Source organism: Protopterus annectens, chromosome 4.part0, assembly GCF_019279795.1.
Source record: "Protopterus annectens isolate FY-2018-M chromosome 4.part0, PAN1.0, whole genome shotgun sequence".
Taxonomy (NCBI): Eukaryota; Metazoa; Chordata; order Ceratodontiformes; family Protopteridae; genus Protopterus; species Protopterus annectens.
The window spans coordinates 346,184,003-346,206,057 of NC_056733.1; the positions used below are offsets into that span (position 1 = coordinate 346,184,003).

The window sequence follows — 22,055 nt, forward strand, 5'->3', positions numbered from 1 at the left end:
TGTGCTCCTCTAAACTTTCTGTAGTTATGCTTGTGGTGAGTGAATGCATATATGTGCATGTTTCCGGTGATAAACCAGCATCCCGTCCAGAATTATTTTTTTGCCTTACATGTTCTGCTTTCCAGGACTGGATCTGGATCTAAGCCTACTCCTTCATCATGTGACCCTGAATGTTACAAACTGTGCATTAGAGAATAAATTAATGAAGCTGAGTTCACAGCAGTACAATTCAACCATGTATTAAAAAGCACATTCTGTAAGCTGTATCCTCCATGTAAATACAGTATTCTTTCAGATATGTGAGGTTAAAACATACTGCAAAATAATGTGTTACTACATTTTATAGGAAAAAAACCTACTGATATGCCTCAGGAGCTGATTGGCCTCTACTTTTGCTGGCTTTTTTCACAACTTAGAACCTTCTTCCTGCATTAATAAAATCTTGTCAGAAACAGAGATATGGCAATCTAAAATTTCATTTTTAAAAATTATTTGCTGAGAATCCTCAGATCGTGAACTAAAGAATGTTATTCCAAAAATAGAGAGAGAAAGCTAGCATATTTACCCACTCTTTAAGTTATATAAGAAAACAATTCTTAAAACTGGAAGTTGACAGATGTAATTTATCTTCTTAATTTTGAAAGAAGGACAGAGTCCAAAAACTATAAGTGTGTTAGTTTGACCTCAGTTGTTCAGAAAATCATGGAATTCCTGATGAATGAATCACTGAAGATGCTAAAAGTCTGTTGGATACAAGGCCTATGATAACATGAATTCACAGCAGGAAGACTCTAATGGATAAATTAGGCTTAATTCTTTCTCAGCTGTTAAGAATTGCAGCTCTTATTTCAGCCCTAGCCATCATGATGATATGAATGAGAACATAGTTTCATGTTCTTTGGAGGAAGTACACTCAACTATAATGACTAGTTGCTATGTGTCGTTCGTCCCTGTCTAACATAGATGACAACTAGGCATGGTATTTTGTTTAGATGCTTTACTACATAGAAACACCTCAGGATGGATAGCAGCATCATAAAATATAAACAGAATGCTTAACAGACAGATCTTAGTTATGCTTGTGGTGAGTGAATGCATATATGTTTACATCTCTACAGCTAACTACAAAATGGCAGTCAGACTTGCAGGTGCTCAGTATTTATACACTTCTGCAAGCCCTTGGATAGCTTCTTAAAGATACATGCACACATATTGATCTACACTACATATTATCTCCAACAATAGACAACACTAAAGGATACCTTAGGATGTTTTAGCAATATTTCCCTCAGTCTTCAAAGTCTATTGTCCTCAGAGGAAAGTTAGGTTGAGTTAATCCTGCAGTTAGAAGTTAATGCCCAGTGCAGATGACTCCATACTAAGTCATGTATAACAGAAAGATTTTAAAATGTCATCTCGTTTATGAACTACAGAAGTGTAGGGCCCTCAGAAGATACCACACTTCTGCCATTACGAACAACAACAAAAAGAAAAACTTAAAGTGATGAGGGTATTGGCTGTGCACTGTTTGAAAGGCATTAAATGACTGCTTAATAGTGGATCTTCAATTAAAAAAATATCTCTGTCTGATCTCTCACACAGTGGTAGCAGAAGGTTTTTCACCTGTTTTGAACAGCTTAGGGCAGATTCAGAATGCTATGATATACTTAAATGACAATTAAATGCCTTTCTACATTCTTACACATTTTTACATAAAACATTATTTCTATGCAATGAAGGAAGGGAATCCCATTTTATCAGTAGACTCAGGCAGATAACTCTAAGATGCATTCACCCTACAGCAGAATACAGGGTAGAGCTGCTCAAACCTCTTCAAAATAATAGACTTAAAAATGGGGTAATCGCTTAACAGAATGGTTAGTTGCGTTTTTTAAATAATTGGGTATATAAGGAAAGTATGGGGGCAGAATACTTTGTCCTAGCTGCTTGCCTGTGTAGATCTGAGTGAGTGGTGAAAGGTAAGTAAGGTGCTAGCTTTGGCCAGCAGGGATAGGGGCTAATATGTCCTTTGGTCAGCAGGGACAGGGAATGATATGTCTTTTTGAATCATGGGGATGGTGGAAGTACAACAGGGGAGGAAGAATGTGTGCTAGGTTTAAAAAAAAACAGTAGGCTCAAGATCAGTTAAGCCTCTTTTCCACTGAAGTCAGCAAAAGAAACAGAGTCTTGTTTAGCCCACAACCAGTGAGGTGACAGAAAAGAGTTGAGGCCTAGTGGCTCATTGTTGATGTAAAGCCTACCTAATAGTTACTGTTCTTGGATCGAGAATTGCATGTAGAATATTAACAAGTGAATAGTAGTGGTAAGAGACATGTTAATTGTAGAAAATATAAATTCAAAATGTATAATGTGCCATGGATATTTTGAAGCAGAGTTGTAATTAATCATGGCAGCTTGGGTGAAATGAGGGTTTGCACCCAACCAAAGGCCTGATAATGCTGTTAATTTAGTTGTTAAAGGTCCAAAAAACAAAATTGGTCAAGGGCAAACTGATAAAATAATGAGTAGTAAGTAAAATACATGACAAACTCAGTATCTGGCGGAAGCACTTTAATAAAACAAAAACAAAGGACAAGGTTGAGCGCTTTCACAACTAGTGTTGCTTCTTCAGATCAAATGCTAAATATAAAACACTGCATTTATAAAAAGACTAATCAAAGGCATTAGTTAAAGCTAATTAACATTTAAAGTCCTAGATCTCAGGGCTGGCTTTAAGGGGACATTACCAGCCCTGAAATCTAGGACAAAAGATCTCATCCTTGTCCTTTGTTTTTGTTTTATTGAAGTGCTTCTGCCAGATACTGAGTTTGTCATGTATTTTACTTGTTAAAGAAAGGTCTCGCAGTCAGTGATGTGGCAATGGTACACATCAGTTGTGAATAATTCAGATTATATTTAGATTATGCAACAGAGGCACTGTAACAAGATTCTGCGATGTATTTTTTTTTCAAAATTTGTGATGAAAGTTGTAATAAATTCAAATGAATGGCACAGTGAAATAAATACATAAAGGAATGGTTATATATCAATAGATATAGATATATTTATGTGAATAAAGTGAATACTAAATTGGCTTCATAGTTAGCAGGAAAATAGTTAAAGTGATACATGCTTGGTTTGTCTGCCAAATGTGACAAATGCTGTATTTTTTAACATTTAATTTAAATTAACCAAGCATTAATAAGTGTAAGTTCTTACTGAATGCTTCTGTGTCAAAGGGGGATTTGATCGCGACTCACTTTGTTGTCATCTGCTAAATTTTTTACCCATAGCTCTTGGTTTTCAGTCTGTATATGACACAGAAGTAGATACTGAACAAAACAGGTCTCAGCAGTGAACTCTGAGTGACACCACTGGTCCCTTTCATGCTCTCTGATGTTGCCCCTCCCACCTGTACCATGTGAGTTCTGTCTTTAGCCAATTTGCTATCCATCCTACCACACGGAATTCCATTTGTAATGCACTTAGTTTAGTAATTATGATAGCATGGGAAATTGTGTCAAATGCCTTTGCCAGACTAAAAATAAGCTGTATGTACAGTGTAACCACTGATAACAGCATGTTTTACATTCTCAAATAAGTTAACCAGGTTCATTAGACAAGATTTATCATTTACAAAACCATATTACTGTAGATGTAGCTCCCTGTGATATACCACAATTGAAGTTACCTGTGTCAGATGATGAAGTAGACAGCCTTAATTAGAAACCTTGGTTCTGTAAGTAACTCAGACTCATTAAGTTTCTAGATTTTGTTAAGTTTTGAAAGCTCTGGTTATGTCAATGAATACACCTGCTTGTAATAAACCCATTATTTAGATTATTGTAGATTTCATGCCAAGCATGCAAGGAGCTGTTATAGTTCCAACACTTTATTTAAACTCATGTTGGGCATCACAGAGAACTTCATATTTGTTTATTTGATCAGATATTTGGCATAGCTTTTCATATCTTTTTACTGTACACAAAGATAGAAATGTATAATGCTTCTATTTTGTACAGCTGAAAAAATTATTCACATTTTATGCACTTTTTAACCCACAAACCCGAGCATCTGAGATCCAACCTGCTGGCACTCAAGAGTGCCACATTTAATTAACTGTCTACCAGAAGGCATTAATGAGTTAAGATTTGCATATAGAAAATAGATGCAGGCTGAACATTCACTGTAATGCAGGGAGTGATGTCAAACTGTCAAAAAAGAAGCACAAGCATCATAGTTTATGTCTCCTTAGAGGGCTCAAGAAGGAACAGAAAATTTGGAAAGAGGTCTTAAAGGATGTCAATGACACCACTTTTTTGGCAAGACAACTGGCTAGCTAGCAGAACGTAGAATTGTACACTGGCACAACAGATGGTTTGGGGTTATAAGCCATCTGCAAAGTGAAATGGTTTGCAGCTCCTTTGTCAAGTAGTTGGAACTATGTTGACGTTCTGAAGGACATCACTTTCTAAGAATTAATGCTCATATAGATGACAATGCTAATGTGACATCTAGAAACAAAAAAGGTGCATTTAAGGCTATTATGAAGCAGCGGTGCATGCCTTGAATAATAAAATCACTAAATCAGCATAGAACTTGTACTTAGAAGTTTAGCATTGCAGTGTCTGAGCATTAACATATTTTTGTCTTGTAGATATTTTGTTGCAAACTAAACTTCACCTTTGATATCCTTTCTCATTTTCAGCTCACAGAATTTGAAGGTGAGCGTTAATAGTAGAGATCCAGCAAACCACGTGTTCTCTGGAGGTTTGGGAGATTGGATAGTGGACACAGATCAGTTGATAGAGTCCTGCACACCAAGTACCTGGAAAGTCTACAATGGGGCATCCAGGGCATTTGAGGAACGCTTATTTTCATTAGTGCATTAAAGCAACTGGTGTTCATTAAGGGTACTGGTAAAATATTGACTTCACAGGTAGTAAAAAAGAGATGTGGTCAGAAACATTAGGATACATCTAGTAGCCTTGTGCTTTACTTTCCAAGCACAGGAGTTGTTAGATTATACTTAGCACTGAGTGGTAAGTACAATGCTAAATGATTCGGCCGGGCTTCAGAGCTGGTAAGGGGACCATAAATAGCTTCTGCTTTTATATTTTACTGCTGATAATGCAAGCCCTCCCTGTCACATGTAACAATTATTTGGTGAATGGAGTTTTGAATGTTCTAGCAGCTTTTGTGTACTGAGGTCATTTTGCATTAGTTCACCCTTAGGTAATAGGGCTTAACCTGGTGGGGTACTATAATTATGGAGGGTCATGTGGTGTTGTGGTCAAATGCTTCAAGGACAGACCACTTTAGATGAGGCAAGCAGGTTACTTTGATAAAGTGCAAAGTTAAGCTGATATGCCCAGTTAACTGCTGCTCTGAGAAGGCAAACTACAGTCGTAAAGAATTAATTAGAAGGAAATTGGTGTGAGAAGTTTAGGGAAAAAAAAAAATCTGTAATGAGAGAGGAAATATTTGACACATGGCTGCAGGGGAGATTAGAGGATAACCTAACGCCACACAATTCCAGAAAAAAGACATAGGAGATAAGAGGGAGCATGCATTTAAGATTTAGGTTTTAAAGTTCAGGCTAGTCTTTAGAAATTGTCTTTTATGAAAACAGTATGGATAAATGCAGCAGGTTACCTGAGCAGGTAGTGGACAGCAACACCACTGAGTCTTTAAAGAAGGCCCATAATGGGTATTGGGCATAGGAGGGGTAAGCGTAGGACTTCAAGTTTATTTATCAAATGCTGTTTGTCTGATGGACACAGCAGCAAAAATATTGTTGAAAGCCACTTTCAGTAAAAACAGGTAAAACTTTTTTTGCAAATGGACAAGCATCCTACACCCCCATGTGGGGAAGAGACTCACTACACCCCCTTTAAAGTTACACATACCAATTTAAGGGTTGCACAATAGTGGAGAAAGGGCAGCTGCCCATATCCACTGAAAGTGGCTTTCACTGGTAAAATTACTGCGCTGTTGTCAGTCAGATAGTGTTTGCTGAAAACACACATTCCCAGTTGTAGATAAGTCACTTTCCTTTTTCTGCTTTCACTCATATGCGGTGTCTTCTGAGAATGTAATTTCTGTTAGACAAACCTCGCAAAAGGGGTAAACATAATTATATGAAAAAAAAAAAAGAAGCAAGTCCGACCACTCAATGCTTATTAAAACACTTCACTTTTTCTTAACCTAACAAATGTCATTGCTGTACTAAATTTGCTCATACTTCTTTCATGAGATATTTTTACCTAATCTTTGCTTTTGTAACTTACACAACACCATAAAGCTCTAGAATATAACACAATTTGTAATACAAAAATACTTTGCATTATTCCATATTTATAACTTTATAAAAAGTGTGTATTCAAAAAACATGCAGTAATTTAAATAAGAATAACACAGTACAGAAAATACACCAGAGGTGGCATCTTATAAAAATCTTTTATTTAAATAAAATTAGAAAAAATTCAGCTTACCAGTTCCTTTTCCTTCTCTTTGAGTGTTTCTTCTTCTTCTTCTTGATGGGGGTTGGGCTGTATGAAGGAGACCTACAAAAGGTACACAATTAACCTCACCATCACTTCTGAGCACCGCAGGTACTTATAATAATAGCCAGAGTTACTTGTGCGTGAATTGTAATTTCTTTTTCTCTTTTAGCATGTTCTCCTTCACTGGTCTCACTATCTAAAGTAACACAGCCTTACTTCTGCAAACAGAATCAACACATTTTGCTATATATTTAATATGAATTAAAGCTTTATCTCCTGGTTACTTTTTCCTTTATCACCAAAACATTATTGTTTCACATTGTTTTTTTCAATGCGTTTTGAGTAAAATACAATTTTCCATCAGCTGTATGATATGTATTTACCATATAATGGAAAAGGACCTGGAAGTGCAATGAAAAATAGCAGGAACACTCACATTTGGAAAAATATCAGTAAATTATGAATTTAAATGATTTTCTTTTTTCCCAAACCATAAGAAGATGGCAGTGACCATGGTATTGATTTAGTAGTTTTATAGTTGTTTCTGCCTGCATTGTAAACTATCATTTTTTGTCACTGCATTTCTGTTAGGAAGTGTTTGTGCTATCCTGCATGTTCACTTACTAGACAATGCTTTTATTAAACTGCTATCACTCTATAGGCATCTTGTAATGAAGCAAAAGGAATACAAGCATACATTCAAGAATGATTCATCCTTTCACATAATTATACAGCTAGTAACTCATGATATTTTATTTACATCAGCTTTGCCTCATGTTTGTATCTGAAGGCCAGCTTGAGAATTAATTCTTTCCTGTGAGAAAGCACAAGCTGTACTCAGTTGTCAGCTTAAATTACATTTAAAAATCATAAGTTACCAAAGTGTGCGGATGTAACGTCTGTTTGACTGATATATTGTTTTATTTTCAACCTCTTCTGATCCCTGCTTATGTACTATTCACATTTTACTCTGCCCTTTATATGTTTTCTTCCTAAACATTTTTTATTCACTTATGGATAACTGAAATTACAAATATGAATGAAAGCAGATGTTTTAGTTTCTTGTCTTGATGAGATTGAAAACAGTACCCTAAAAAGTCAGCATTCACAGCCTTATAGCCTACAAGTCCAGCTTCCAGTAGCTGAACAAGTGAGTCAAAGAAATGATTCAAAAACTAATTGATTACAGTGACATAAATCCCTTTGGCCTATGGACAAAGAATTATCCAGAATGTTGCCACAAAATGAAAATAATAACATTAATAGCAACAGTAATACAGATGCATGTTACTTTGTAAGGCCAAATTCATTTATAAGGCCTTTCCTGTTTTGCATTGACTTGTTTTACAGTGAGTCACACCTCATTAATATTTAAAAACCAAGAAGTATAACTCAAAAAACTAACTAAAATAAAATAAAAAAATATAAAAATAAATATTTTATTTAGTGGGAAAGCTCACCTGCAACACCCCCCCCCCACACACACACACAAAAAAAAGTATATATATCCACTACTTGGGAACATAATTTTTATTTATTTATTTATTTATTTATTTATTTATTTATTTATTTATTGACATTTGTTTACTGGGAAAGTCCACTGGGCCAAGTAGCCCATTTTCAGTGGAGACCCAGGGGGAAATGCTCCAGAGAACCTACACCGAGTGTAAAACAATACAATACAAGTTCCAGGGAACATACAAAGAATAGAAGATACAACAAAATTAAATCATATTTTACATAAGAAGAAATATCTTAAAAAAGGAATAGTGAGTAAAATTACAGAAGAATACATGAACAAAAGATAAAATTTCATATTATAAAGTATGATTCAATAAATCTAATATGTCATACAAAGCATAATATCGTGGAATTTGGCAGTAAGGATATCAAGAAGTGAGAACAAGGAAGTAAGGGTTAGTGTGAGGGCATAGAGGTAAGGGTTTATGAGGGCAGACAGGAAGGGAATGAGGAGTGGAGTAGTCACAGAAGGAGGTGTGGGGGCTTTAGTAAAGGTTGGGGACAGTCGTGCAATGCAGGAGAAGGAGGTCTGGTAAAGTAGAGGGAGAGTGGGAAATGCTGATAGAAAGTTAGGGGAAAGAGGAGAAAGGTAGTTTGGCAAGGTAAAGTGAGACTGGAAACTAGGAGAGAAGAGTGGGGGAAGGAGGAAGGAGTTAATAGATGAGAGGTGGGGATGTAGGTTAAATGTTCATATGGGAGTTTAAATGAAACAATTGAAGCTGTGAGAAGGTGAGCTAGAATAATTGAGTTTAGGTAATGGCTGAGGAGGGAACTGAGCAGTTACAATTCCACATGGATGAGAAGTGACTGTGCAGTGCATTTTTGAAATTAAAAGGTCTTGGTTGAAGGCGTAGGGATGCTGGAAGGTTATTGCAAATTTTGGAAATTGTCCAGGAATATAAGAATTGACCTACAGGTATTTGGGTTTATGTACATGGATAAAGTTGTTGTTGTTGTCTTTCGGCTTTTCCCGGTTAGGGGTCACCACAGCAGAACTCCAGTCTGCTAATGATTGGCAGTAGATTTTCACAGTTCTGAGTTGCCAGCTCGATGCCCAACCTTCAACGAAGGCACGCCCATTCACGCATGTCTTTCAGAATGCCACCCAACCGCAGGGAGGACATGCAGACTCCACACAGAAGGCACTCCCTGCACATTAGCTGAGAATCGAACAGGAGAACCTCTTGCTGTGAGGCAACAACGTTACTGCTGCACCACGATGTGCTATAGTTTTTTGTCTTTTTTTACATGGAGAAAGTACATAAAGAAAAAAAAAACTATAGCACATCGTCATACATACAAGTTGTTTCAACAAATTCTGATGAAATGAAATAACTAAAATGCTGCTTGATGAAGCTGTCCTTGTCAGAGAGTAGGTATATCCATTTTATTTTATGATGTCTGAGATGTTAAGTTATTATAGCCTGAATAATGTTCACTTCTTAGTGACATCATGCAAAGGGCATGTGACAGATGCACCATAAGTGATTACTAGGTTAATGACCCTGACTGCTTTTAAAGCCTACCCATGCTTCAGAAATGTATCTGACAAGTAGTGATATACAAGGGTTGTTTTAAGGGGTCAATGTAGATTTGGGCATGGGTTGAAAAGCATTTACAGATTACCTCCATCTAACATAGAGTCATAGTTGTCAGACCAGGGTAAATTTCTGACTCCCCATCCTCTTATCCAAGTTATTCTTGAATTGTATTAGGGAAAAACTCAGCTTCACATGAATAGAAAGCCTGTTCCTGAGAAAGAGTAATCTCTGAGAGACACATACATGTCCTATTTGTGTTGCAGACATGGTTTAGGCCCCTAGATATTGTAATTCTGATGTTTTCCAGATCTGCAACAGGTCCACCATAGAAGGATTAGAAGATGCCTTGTAGGCCTCAGATGTCCTCTCTGTAGTCTATAGAAGATCAAGTACAGGGATAAGCCTTTGAGGCAGCCCACACAGGGCATGTTGTTTACATCCTGTATTGTATTTGTGAAGAGCCTATGTGGGCACTCTAGTTGTGTCATATGCCTTGTCAGCTACATACTGAAGAGGGCATTGCACTTGATGACTGGTCTGATAAGGGTCTAATGAGGATTGCACCATAGCTCTGGCACAAGTATTTAGTTAGTGTTAGACCTTTTTGGATGGTATTTGTGTCTTTGGGGTATTCTGTGACTGCACTTAGTTTGCAATTGTCTGCAGACTTCATCAACTTGAGGCACATGATGTTGAAGCCCAAAAAGGAGCAACACTTGCATTGAGCCTTGTGGAACTTACTAGTAGCTGGGCTTTTTATAGAGGTAGACTCCCTGTTCCTGGGTCCTATGTGTGAAACAGCTAGCTATACAGTGGGTAACACATGGATTGATATCTAATTTCATAAATTTGTGTACAATGCCTAAATGGGGTATTGAGTTGTATGCTTTGGCCAGGCCAGGGTAGGCAGTATCCATCATTTTCCCTTATCCATTACATTGGTGACATACTCGATGATGTCCAACAGATTGAGTAGGCATGACTTACCCTTGATGAAGCCAAATTGAGCTGGATCCAATGTCTGAAGGCTTCCTATGTCATTGTTTATCGTTTTTGTGACAATTGCTCCTCTCACTACCTGTAACTTTGTAATGTTTTATGCTGTGTAAATATTGTATATTTGTTAACTTACAACTCTACCTCTCTTATTAAGGATCACTCTTAATTTCTCATGTTCTTTCTCATATTTTTTGTCATGGTATATTTCTAAGTAAATGCTATATTTTCCATCCCTGTACACATAGGAACTCTATTTCACAGATATTTGCAACAATTCAAAGTGTATATTTAATTGATCGTAACTGCATGTAACTGTCTTGTGCATTATTATGCTTATATTATATATACTGTGTGACCAGAATAGTGGCTGAAAAAGGTCAAATACCGGTTTTCCATCACAGTTAACAAACAAACAACATAAATAAATACACATGATTTTTTTGACATGGTGAGAACTTGAATAGATTGTCATTAGTGAACACATTTCAGGCTTTATTTTCTTTATCAAATGAAATGAACATAGATTATACTTCCTTTTATTTTTATTGCTGTGTATACAAAGCTGGAGGTATTCTAGACTCTAAGACATAATACAGAGACATGGCAGTAAATAATTTCTTGTGGTACAACAACTATTTACTTCATGTAAGGAAAAGCAACCACTACAGATCAGTATACAAGAATAGTTTGAAAAACAACTGACTCAAAAGTAAGGGAACTAAAAGTTTGCTAGTTTACAGTAACACACATTCGTAGATACATATATACGTACTTACATACATATGCATAAATATTATACTTGGAAATAACTAAAACCGTTGAATCAATAATGCATCAATATCACTAACATCAACAAAATAAGGTCAATGAACAAACAATATGCTAGCATGCTTACTCTGAGGTTATTCCTCAGACCATGCAAATTTTAAAACAGAATTTGCCCCTCATCCCCTGCTAATTATTTATTGCAGCTCTTGAGATTGCACACTCTCTCTATAAAGACATATTCCCCAACTCTGGGGATTGTCAGTCTTAAACACCCGTCAACCATCTGTTTTGTTGACCTAAGCATGTTAATAAAACAGATTTTAATAAAATAAAAAAAAATGAAGCAAAGGCAATGTACCAATGTACTATAAAAGTTTAATGCAAAGCTTTCAGGTATACAACCCTTCTTCACTGCTAAACAACAAATTCATCAACCCTCATTTTATATTCTTCAGAAACATCACACAGTCAATAAAATTTGCAACATAATTAATCAGTTAACATATACAAATATATTTAAAGTCACACAATATAAAATATTAAACTTAAAAGACTATTTGAGACATGATTGTTTAAATTTAAGTACAGACTTCAATGTTATAGTCTTGTTAAAACCAGGAAAATGTCAGCTTGTAACAATCCATTTATATTCCTTTGTTTCAAGTTATTATTAATGTCACCTCTCTTAATATTTTTATCATTAACCATATCAATGACTCGTACGAGTGTTGCTCTATTTTGGCTTCATATAGTGTGTTGAGCAAAACAGATTTTGACATTAGAGAATTTTAATTATTTTCAACAATCCTGCACACACACACACACACACACACACACATATATATATATATATATAAAATGGGCAGAATTACTGTATCACTATTAGCTAGTCTGTCTGAGCACTAAATACCTTTGATAAAAATCAGTACTGAGACCATTTTTTTGTGGGGGGTAGGGGCGTAACACTACTTCTTTTAAGGTTCTAGAAAACACTAAAATAATGTTGACTGCATGGATGACAGATATAGTGAACTTTAGAAATGTATCACTAGACAGAATTCTTAAATTTGTGGGCACTTCACCTATAGTACAAACATTTTGACACCACTGCTAAAACAAAACAAAAAATACTGTAACATATATCTGACCTAATGCAATATGAACAATAAACATTTGTGATTCATAATTCATAATGCATAGGCACACAGTTTTAATGATTTTTCCTTTTCTCTTCCTTATGCTGTAATATATCAATTTGTAATATTCGCTAGTGCAGTATTCTGCAAATAAGCAGTAAAGTACAACATGGCGCTGCTAGTCGCCAGTATCATCACAGGATATAATTGATAAAGCAGTGTTACTCATAAGTAATACATAACTGAATATCCACATGATACAACAGCAGCTGTATTGACATCTCTTTTTAATTTCTCCAAGATGTTTGGGTTTCTAATACCATGACAGGAATGCCCCATTCCTAAGTCTAAGTATGATTAAAGTTCATAAAACTAGTATTGTTTCAATCTTTGATGTTACCCAAAAGTGCTCTTCGCAGTACCTGCAATGTGCCCAGAACTGACTCCTTCTGCAATTCACACAAATTGATATGTATTGGCTCTGTTGACAGTGTATAGAGAGGATATTGATCAATGAGTGAGATAGTTAGCACTGCCTTCCTAATATGGTAACAAACTACTCTATGCAAGGAGCTGCAGAGGGCTCCACCACCTAGGAAGCCTCTCTCAAAACAAAAGAAACAAAGTGCAAAACCAATTTGTGGGAAGTTTAGGCAATATAAAATCCATAGTAGTAACAAACTTGTCCAGAGAACAGGAAATTAAAGTTCCTATTGCTGGAGTCCAACTAATTATGTCCCCTTTTTTCTCCACAGTTTTGCTCAGGATTAATCTCCTATGTCCTACTGTACCTTTCAACCCCTTAGCTCAACAAATCAGGACAAAGCAAAAAATAGTGGGTGGGTAAAGGCTCAAAAATAGGGATAGATTTTTAAATATTGCTCTTATAAACTTAGAAATTTGCTAGAATAACAGGTTTCACGTTAGCATTTTCTAAAGAAATATGAAGTTTGGAACTCAAAACTCTGTCATTATTTAATAACTTCCATCCTTAGCTATTTGCTGAAACCATACATTTTATGAGGAAAAGACTAAAATATGAGGCAAAAATCTGAACACTCTGCAAAAATCTTGGCACTTTAAAGGTGTGTTTGCTACCATCTGAATTTTAAAGGAGAATCTTTACTCTGTTATCTGTCACACCTTCTCTAGGCACAAACTTTATACTAGCAGCCCTGCCAAACTCAAGTACCGATGTAGCTGCACACTTGTGTCAGATGTAGGCTTTATCTACCTATCTTTACTAAGCATATTCCAAGCATTTGTCTGATATGTTGTACTCTCTTCCCCCATTTGGCACTTGCCAGAATCCCATCATAGTCTGTACAAGGTTTATATATTTTATGTGCCCTTATTATGTGTCCGATTATTCTACCTTCCTTTAACTTTAGAAAAATGATAGGGGTTGTTTTAGCTAATGATTAAAACCCATATTTTAAGACATGGCTCAGGAACTTTGGTCTAGTATTTTTTTTTTCATTTCTAGAATTTGACTAAATGTGAAAAGGCTGAGTCCCAGGTGGACAAAGTCAAATGACTGAATATAATTCAGCTGAATTTTTGCCTTAGTGCAGATTTTACAAAATGCTTAAGCAGCACCTCCACCAGTATGTAAGGACTCTGTCCTGAATGCCATTATTGCAATTTTGTCCCTCTGAGTTCATATTGTGGCATAAAAGTAAAAGAGTAGGGGGTCTAGTTGCAGAGAGGAATTATTCTAATACAACAATGTGTAAATGTGTGCTGTTATGTTACATTTCTGTTGTAATAGACTTTTCATTAACCTTTTCTTAGTCATTTTATTTTCAACCAAATGGGATACAGCCTTTTGGCAATAAGCCTTCAGCCAGGAAATCTGCTAGAAACAAATGCCTATTCTCAGGGACCATCAGAGAATGCTGTGTAAGTGACACACTCACTAGAGCTGTAGGTGGGTCAGTTGATACCCTCGGAAGTTCTTCGACTAAAACTTGTAAAACTGTAGCAGCGAGCTTCTGTTAGATATTTGCTGTAGTTCCTTGCATTATGACATTCGTTCAAACATTTGTAATATCACTGGCTTAAACAAAAGCTGGTGCTGTACTTGTTCCCCATCAACAACTCTTTTAAGGTAGCAATCATGTCTCCTAACAGATTGTATCTGGAACAAGTGCCCCTCTTTGAGCCCCCTAGCCACACAATTACTGCGCAGGGTCATAAAGTTTGCAAGTAAAGATTAAAGGAGCAAAGTTAAGACGTACAAGGTGAAGATCATTACCATTTTGTTGCCTTAACCTTCTGTGCTTAACTACCGCCTAACATTAAGCATTGTGTTATTTTGCTTCTGATAAATATTTTGTTTAATTCAAGTAGACGCCATACCTATTCATCTCACAACAATATCACAGAACAATTAGTAACCATTCTTTCATTAGTCTTGCATGTTGTCAGTGAGCTGTTATGATACTACTCTTTATCCTAGAAGTCTCTTCATATTTTTATGTATTTCACATTTGTTGACCGGGATAGTCCGACTGAGCTAAAACCCTTTTTCAGCAGAGGCCTCAGGCAGAAAAGCTCCTCAGAAGTACACAATAAAGGTTACAAAAAATAGCATTGATGAGAACAATATTAACAAAGTTTAGTGAAGTACTAAAGATGGTTACACAATTGTAAAAGCTAAGGTGAATGTGTAAAAAAAGAAATAAAAGATAACAGTCTTTAGAAAAAGAGTTGCAGTAATATACAGTGTAGTACACAAGTTGACAAAATAAAAATCTCAGTTTTACAGCTTGTACTAGGCTACCTTCAGTTCTGTTCTTTTTGCCAACTTTTTAATTTAGTTTTTTTTTACTTCAGGTTTTTGAAATAGGTTAGTGTTATGGGAATTACAGTAATGTAATAGTTACTTTCAAGTATAAAGGAAGAAAATTAGGTAATGTATATATTTTCTTATTACTTTACATTAATAAACCTCACTGTTTGTACAAAGAAATGAAATACTTAACTGTAGAATGTAATCATGGTGGGAACAGATCTGCACATTAACAGAAATACAGTCTGTTAGTCTCAAGCATTGGGAGGGGTCTTAAAGATATTATTATTAAATTGAGAAGTAATAGTATGGGGAAGAAAGGAAGGCAAGTTGCGTGGATGTTCAGGAGCTCAGAGCAGTCTTGGATACCATTTTACTAGATTTGCATGTTAATTCTATTTTCATAGGATGCACCATCCCTCTCTTGTAAACTGTAATGGTAATTTTCTTTCACAGTCAGTGACAAAAATAACTATGGACTGCAAATAATGCCCCTCCAATACACATGCGTGTACACACACACACACACACACACACACACACACACACACACACACACACACAAATATGCATATACGCATACGCACATGTATGTACATGTTATACTACACTTCTATTGTTGACCTGATGAATGACTGTGTGGAAAGAAGTTGAAGGGTCAGATCTCATTCCACATTTTAGACCAGGCCAACAATCATTTTGTCTGCTCTTTGAAAGACTAACCCCAAGAGACAGTAAGACAAATAAAACTGAGACATACTCAGTAAGATGTAAAAGTGAGACATTTTGGTAGGTAGAAATATCCATAACAATAAGAATCTCATCTATACCTCGAGTAAAATTTAATAAATTCACCTCCTTCTCCTTTTCTTGCGTTCGGACTTCTTTTTCTTCTTCTTAGCTTTGGATGAAGGAGGTCGAAGAGGTGTACGATCCCTGTCACATGGTGGGCTAAGAGACAAGCAATAAAACAGTTATGCTAGACGGAGGCATATAAAGGCAATGTTAATAAATGTACTTTTTAAACCGCAGTCACTGATTCTCAGTCTAATGACATTCACATTCATTCATTTGTTTGGTAACTGGTTATGTCAGCTTGCCCTTTACTCAGTATCAGTCAAAGGACAGGCAGAAAACAAAGGTAAATGAATGTAATAGAAACAGGTTCACTAATAATAAAACAGCAATAAATAAATGGTACATGCTATTTGTGTTCTTGTGGATTTTTGCTAGACATCCATTAGGAGAACTGGTAGTTATCAAATCTGCCTGTAGGTGCTTGTGTGTAATGTTCTAGTCAATGGATGTGTGTATTGACTTTCTTTTAATGTATAACAGAATATCAATGGCTGACACAATTAATGCAGTACATCTGTGAGTCACAAGGCATAACAAAGTTATGTCTTGACCGATTTTTCACAATAAAAAAATCACATAAATATATTTATATAGTAAAAAGTATATAAATATATATTTAGAGTGTATGGCCCAAAAATAAGAAAAAAATACTGTAATTCTACTCTGTGTTGCTTTACATAACCACCTTAATTAAACACACACCAGATACCCTGTACCAGAGACAACTGTTAGTATACAAGCAATAGACTCAATTGTAAACATTTGGTCAGTACTTTTACTCAGCAAATCTGATATCTATTCATTTGTGGGTATCAATCTCCACGTGGGTATCAATCTCCACTGGTATAATCAATCTTGTTGTAATGTTTATATATCCTTTTTTATTCTCATACCACCAAATTAACAGAACTCAGATCTAGGACTAAATGCAACTCAGATTTCTCAATCTGAAGACTATTTGTATGACTTTTTTTCATGGCTGACCATTTCAAGACAGAACGCTACTTGAATTGTTTGCTCTGACTTGACCATTTCAAGGAAGTTCCTTCTTCTGAATAACCTGCAGACTTTTAATGAACATATTTTTTCAAGTCATAAATTACATATCTTATGAGTTTTTTTAAAAGCATGCTGCCTTACTTTTCAGCCTTGAACTCAGTAGCAGTGCTGTTGATTTTGCACTTGTGATGTCATGAGATGGACTATAAATACATTCAAGAAGGTTTTGACCAAATCATCAGCAAGTCAAAAGTCATCAGAAATACTTGGTCTATGGATCTAAACCTCTGTGGATTTGAACCTCTTCTGCAACATCAACAGAATGGTTTGGTGAGGCAGGTAAATCTTGCAGAAGATACTGCTGCTCTGGGACACTCCCCATATATATAAAAGAAAGTTCATCCCTCTCCAGATTCAAGTAGAACTTAGATCTGTGGATGAGAAATAGAAAATTTGCCGCAGGACTGCCCCTGTCTAATGGGCAGAGGTAGCTCCTAAATGCTTCATCCCATGTATGAGCTCCCTCAAATAATCTATGTAATGATCCCAGTCATTCTCATTAGGGGTAATACATAATTTTCAACCATGAGATGGGTAAGACCAAACCATAAACAAATTGGATAGGTTATTTTGAGCACAAAAATGGAAATTGGAACGGCATTAAATGGCCCACAAGGGCAACTGGCTTAATACTTACCTATGAACCTATGAAGCTATGAAAACATATGCAGGGATCAAAACAGAAAATAAAATACATGAGGGGAGAGAAAATATACATTTGTAGTCCTAATTAAGGGATGTGATTTTCAGTGTGCTCCAAGCACTAAGTCCTCAATTTGCTTGTACACCTACATCTGGGATGACTGAGTTCTTACATCTGGGATGACTGAGTTCTGACATCTGTTTTTTTTCATAGTTATATAAATAAAGACAATGTCCTGTGCGTTAAATTTTAAATAACTGCTGGCTGGCTGCCAGACGAGTGCACTACATTCCCTGCTCTCTCACACAATGGCCTCACCACCGCATCCTCAATATCTGCATATAATAGATTCAAGGTTGCTGCATCTTGTTCAAGCTGTGGAGAGACAGGAACTGTGGTTGGAAACTATATTTGCAAAACCCATAATTTGCTAACAAAGAAATTGCAGTTATGGGTTTTGAAAATATGACAGGCAACCCTAATTGCAAGACAGTGGTAGCCTGCATTTTGAAGAAACATATTCAAATCACAATTACTTAACTGTATTTCTTTATATGTACTTTCTGCATGCAGGACTGACTTTTGCATTAAGAAACTTTTATTGCTGCTTCAGACTTTCCTGCAGTTTGTGGCAAAATATGCTTGTTTGCTCAGGATAGGTAGAGCTTATCCACACAGATAGGGCTAGATATTTTTTATTTCTTTCTCTGCATTACTGAAATTGCTTAATGTTTGGCACCTTATTTCATAGCTGTCCTCATGAAATCACCATTGTCAGGTGCTACCAGTGAAGACATTGTACTAACTGATGACTTGATAGAGTTTGGTTGTTGTCTTCTTTATTCTGACCAGACCTGCACAGGTTTAAGGCCTTCACTCTAAAAAAAATCTCCTTTACTAGCAACAAATGTTATACTGGTGGATCAATGTTAACCTATCGACAGTCATTTCTTCTATTGTTGATAAATTGAAAACAATCTGACAAAAGGCCTTTTTCCAATCCCTGAAAACATTTTTTCCCAGAAGAGCAACTCCTCATCCACCCCCAATGTGAGGGAAAGTTTTCACATCCCAAAACTTAGTGGAGAAAAGGGAAAACATCACTGTCACTGAAAGGTGCTTCAGCACAATTTCTCCAGTTTATTGGTAGTCAAAGAAACTGCTGTAGATAGATTGACAGCATCCCACAATGACAACAGCTGTCCAGGAACAGGCCGTTACTGGCTACTGCTACTGCTTTAACCTAGACTATTAAGTTGCTTCTTAAGGTTTAGACTTAAGCAACTTGTTTAACAGGTATGGGGCATTATCATTGGTCTGTTGGAGATAGGGAGTTGTGGCTTTTTTTTTTACATAATGCTGCCGGCTCGTCAAGTTATTGGAATATGTTTGTATCATTAATGTGAGCAATTTTTGAATCCACTAGCAAATGCATATAAAAATAAAATATAGCCTGTGCCCCCCCCCCCCCTCCCCCGGTTGGCTGTCTTGCAAGTCATTGTTTGGCAAAGAATTAATTGCATATGCATTAGGTTATGCATCAATTACTTTGAGACAAAATTCTACAAATGGATATTAGACTGGAATATATTAAATATTGTGAGAAGTTTTATATATATATATATATATATATATATATATATATATATATATATATATATATATATATACACATAGAAGCATACATAGAAGGATACATAGATTTTCAGTTTTTGTGTATCAGACACAGATCAAGCATAGTAAACAGAATACAAAAATAAATATTACAGCCTTCAAGTGACATATAGATTTGTTTTCTGTAATGGAAGTGGAAGAGTAAGCCACCCAGGTGATTATCAGTGATAAAGCAGCTTCAGTGAGCTGTCGTAAAACTCAGAGATTTGAAAGGAATATATATTTAGAACATGGCCCATTTATAATTTAGTGTGGACATCTGCATGCACTAAAGCGGGTTATAAAAGGTCACAATGTGACTCAAAGGGATTGTACTGGCTCAATATGAGATACATAAGAAATGCATGTTAAGACAGCAGCTTGTGCTTTGAGTGCTTTTACTGTAGAAGACATATTTTTTTATAACTTATTAACCTTATGTTTACCCACTTTTTCAGTCCTGCAAGATGGCCATTTACAGAGAGACCTTAGGTGACAGAGTGGCATTTTACATACTAACTGAGTAGCATGCTTAGTTTGTTACATGGTGCAACTCTGCAGGCCACTACAGGGTACAAAAAGTTTAATGTTTTGCTAGCAAAACTTCATACATTCATGCTAAATATTAAGTGGAAATACCTATAAATGCTAACCTCTGTTCTTTCCTTCTTTTATAAATTTCTCAAGTGAATCATTCTATTCAAAGATCAACTTATTAAACAACGAAACACTAATGTTTTTGAATGGTTTCATTCAAATCAACTTAATAGTATAACAAGAAACAAATGGCGCTCACATTTATAACACCAAATGCAAACCGATGAACATAAGTTTGATTTGCATTTAAGAATGAGTGAGAACAAACACTAACAATTCACAAGTGTTGTGAAATATGAGAATGACTCACTGAAAATATTAATATCAGTGTAGAACATGCTGTTCTTGTACCCTGCAGATATTGGATAGCTTAACTTTGCTTTATAATTCTATGCATACTCTTTTTTTCTTGTTTTTTACATGCAGACTGTCAACAATTATTTGAGTGCCAGTATGCCATTCCCTTCCTTTTTGCTCTGCCATGTAGCTCAGGACCAGTGTTTTCAACAGACAACTACCTCATCATAACTTATATGGTATCTTTTCCTCATATGTCCATGGTTCAGGCACTAAATAGGATGAACATCACTCCCCAGTCCCCAGTTATGGTGTTTCTTGTGAGATAGCCATATTCATTTTCCATAGGCTTTGTTTGAAGCTGGACATGTAATAATGTGATTTATGGATACCTGGGTGATCCAGTGGTAAGATATTCTTCAGAACACTTTTACTTTCAAGTTATTAAAAGATAATTACTGTTGTATGTTAAAACTATAATTTTTCAAAGGGAAGCAACCTTGCACAATTAGAGGATAGACACCCTTTTAGAGTGCCAAATATTACAATAAAGACTTATCAAAAGTAATGCCAGCCTACTGGAATACTATGCTAAAAAATGTAAACAAAAATCAATGGTGTGGCATTGTTCAAAAAATTCCATTTGGAAAAGAAATCACATGTAATTGCTTTACAAATGTTTATTAATCCCTAATAATTTGTCCTGCACTTACACGATGTAACTACTTTCTTCCAGTTACATATATAATATAAATCAGTGTATGTAAAACAACTCACTAAAATTTCTATTTTTTTTTTCTTTCTTAGTCTGTCTCTTATCCATTCTGCAATCCATCCAGTTCCTATCTTTCACATCTTAGTTGTACATATATAAATGTCCTATTAAATGCCATGGGTACCAGAAACATAAGGTAAGGGGAGTTGAGAGCCCTCCACTTACAACAGCCGCCAATCTGCCCTCAAACTGTTGCTGAAGTTGTGATTACATGAAATAATTCACACTGGCTTTTTCCAAGGTAACCACAAGCTTGGACAGCTGGTAAAAGATGATTTAAGTAAGAAATCATATTTTTTCTGGCTGCAAAAGCATGTGGTTACCATGGAAACACCTACGCTAATATTTCTGAGTCATACTGATGAACTACTTTCACCAAGAATTTTGGATAAAATAAAAAAATAACAAGACAATAAAGGCTCAAAATCAGGGACAATTTTTAATTATTACTTATTCATTTAAAATGTTAACAGGTTTTGCATTAACATGCATTTCCTCAACAATGGAAGTATGAAGCTTTAATTACTGACATTAATGAACGAATGAATGAATGAATGAATGTAATCCTTTTATACCTCTCCACTTTCACCTAAGAATTCTGGACAAAGCAAAAACTTATTGGGAGATAAAGGGCCAACATCAGGGACATGTTTTAAATATTGCTCTTATAACCTCAGAAAGCTGCTAGAATAACAGGTTTTGCATTAGCATGTATTTTCTGAAGGATATCAAGACTCAGACTCAAATGTTATTTAGTGAGCAAAACCCTCAACAGTTTGCAGAAAACCACATTTAAAGAGCATCAGACCAAAAATATGAGGCAATAATCTGGACATTCTGTGAAATTCTGCAGAGTTGAGAGGTATGACCCAGAGTGATTTGCCAAAAAATCAAATAGTTTATGAGGG

The 22,055-nt window shown here is 35.8% G+C and overlaps 1 protein-coding gene across 2 annotated transcripts in view; it reads right to left on the minus strand.

The window, feature by feature from the left end:
• Positions 1-22,055, minus strand: part of SRRM4 (serine/arginine repetitive matrix 4) — a 519,623-nt gene that overhangs the window by 123,337 nt on the left and 374,231 nt on the right. For both annotated transcript variants that reach the window (XM_044068321.1, XM_044068322.1), the window contains exons 3-4: positions 16,121-16,216; positions 6,495-6,566 (exon numbers count right to left, since the gene is read on the minus strand). In XM_044068321.1, the coding sequence (XP_043924256.1) occupies positions 6,495-6,566; positions 16,121-16,216 (168 nt within the window). The remainder of the gene's footprint in view (positions 1-6,494; positions 6,567-16,120; positions 16,217-22,055) is intronic.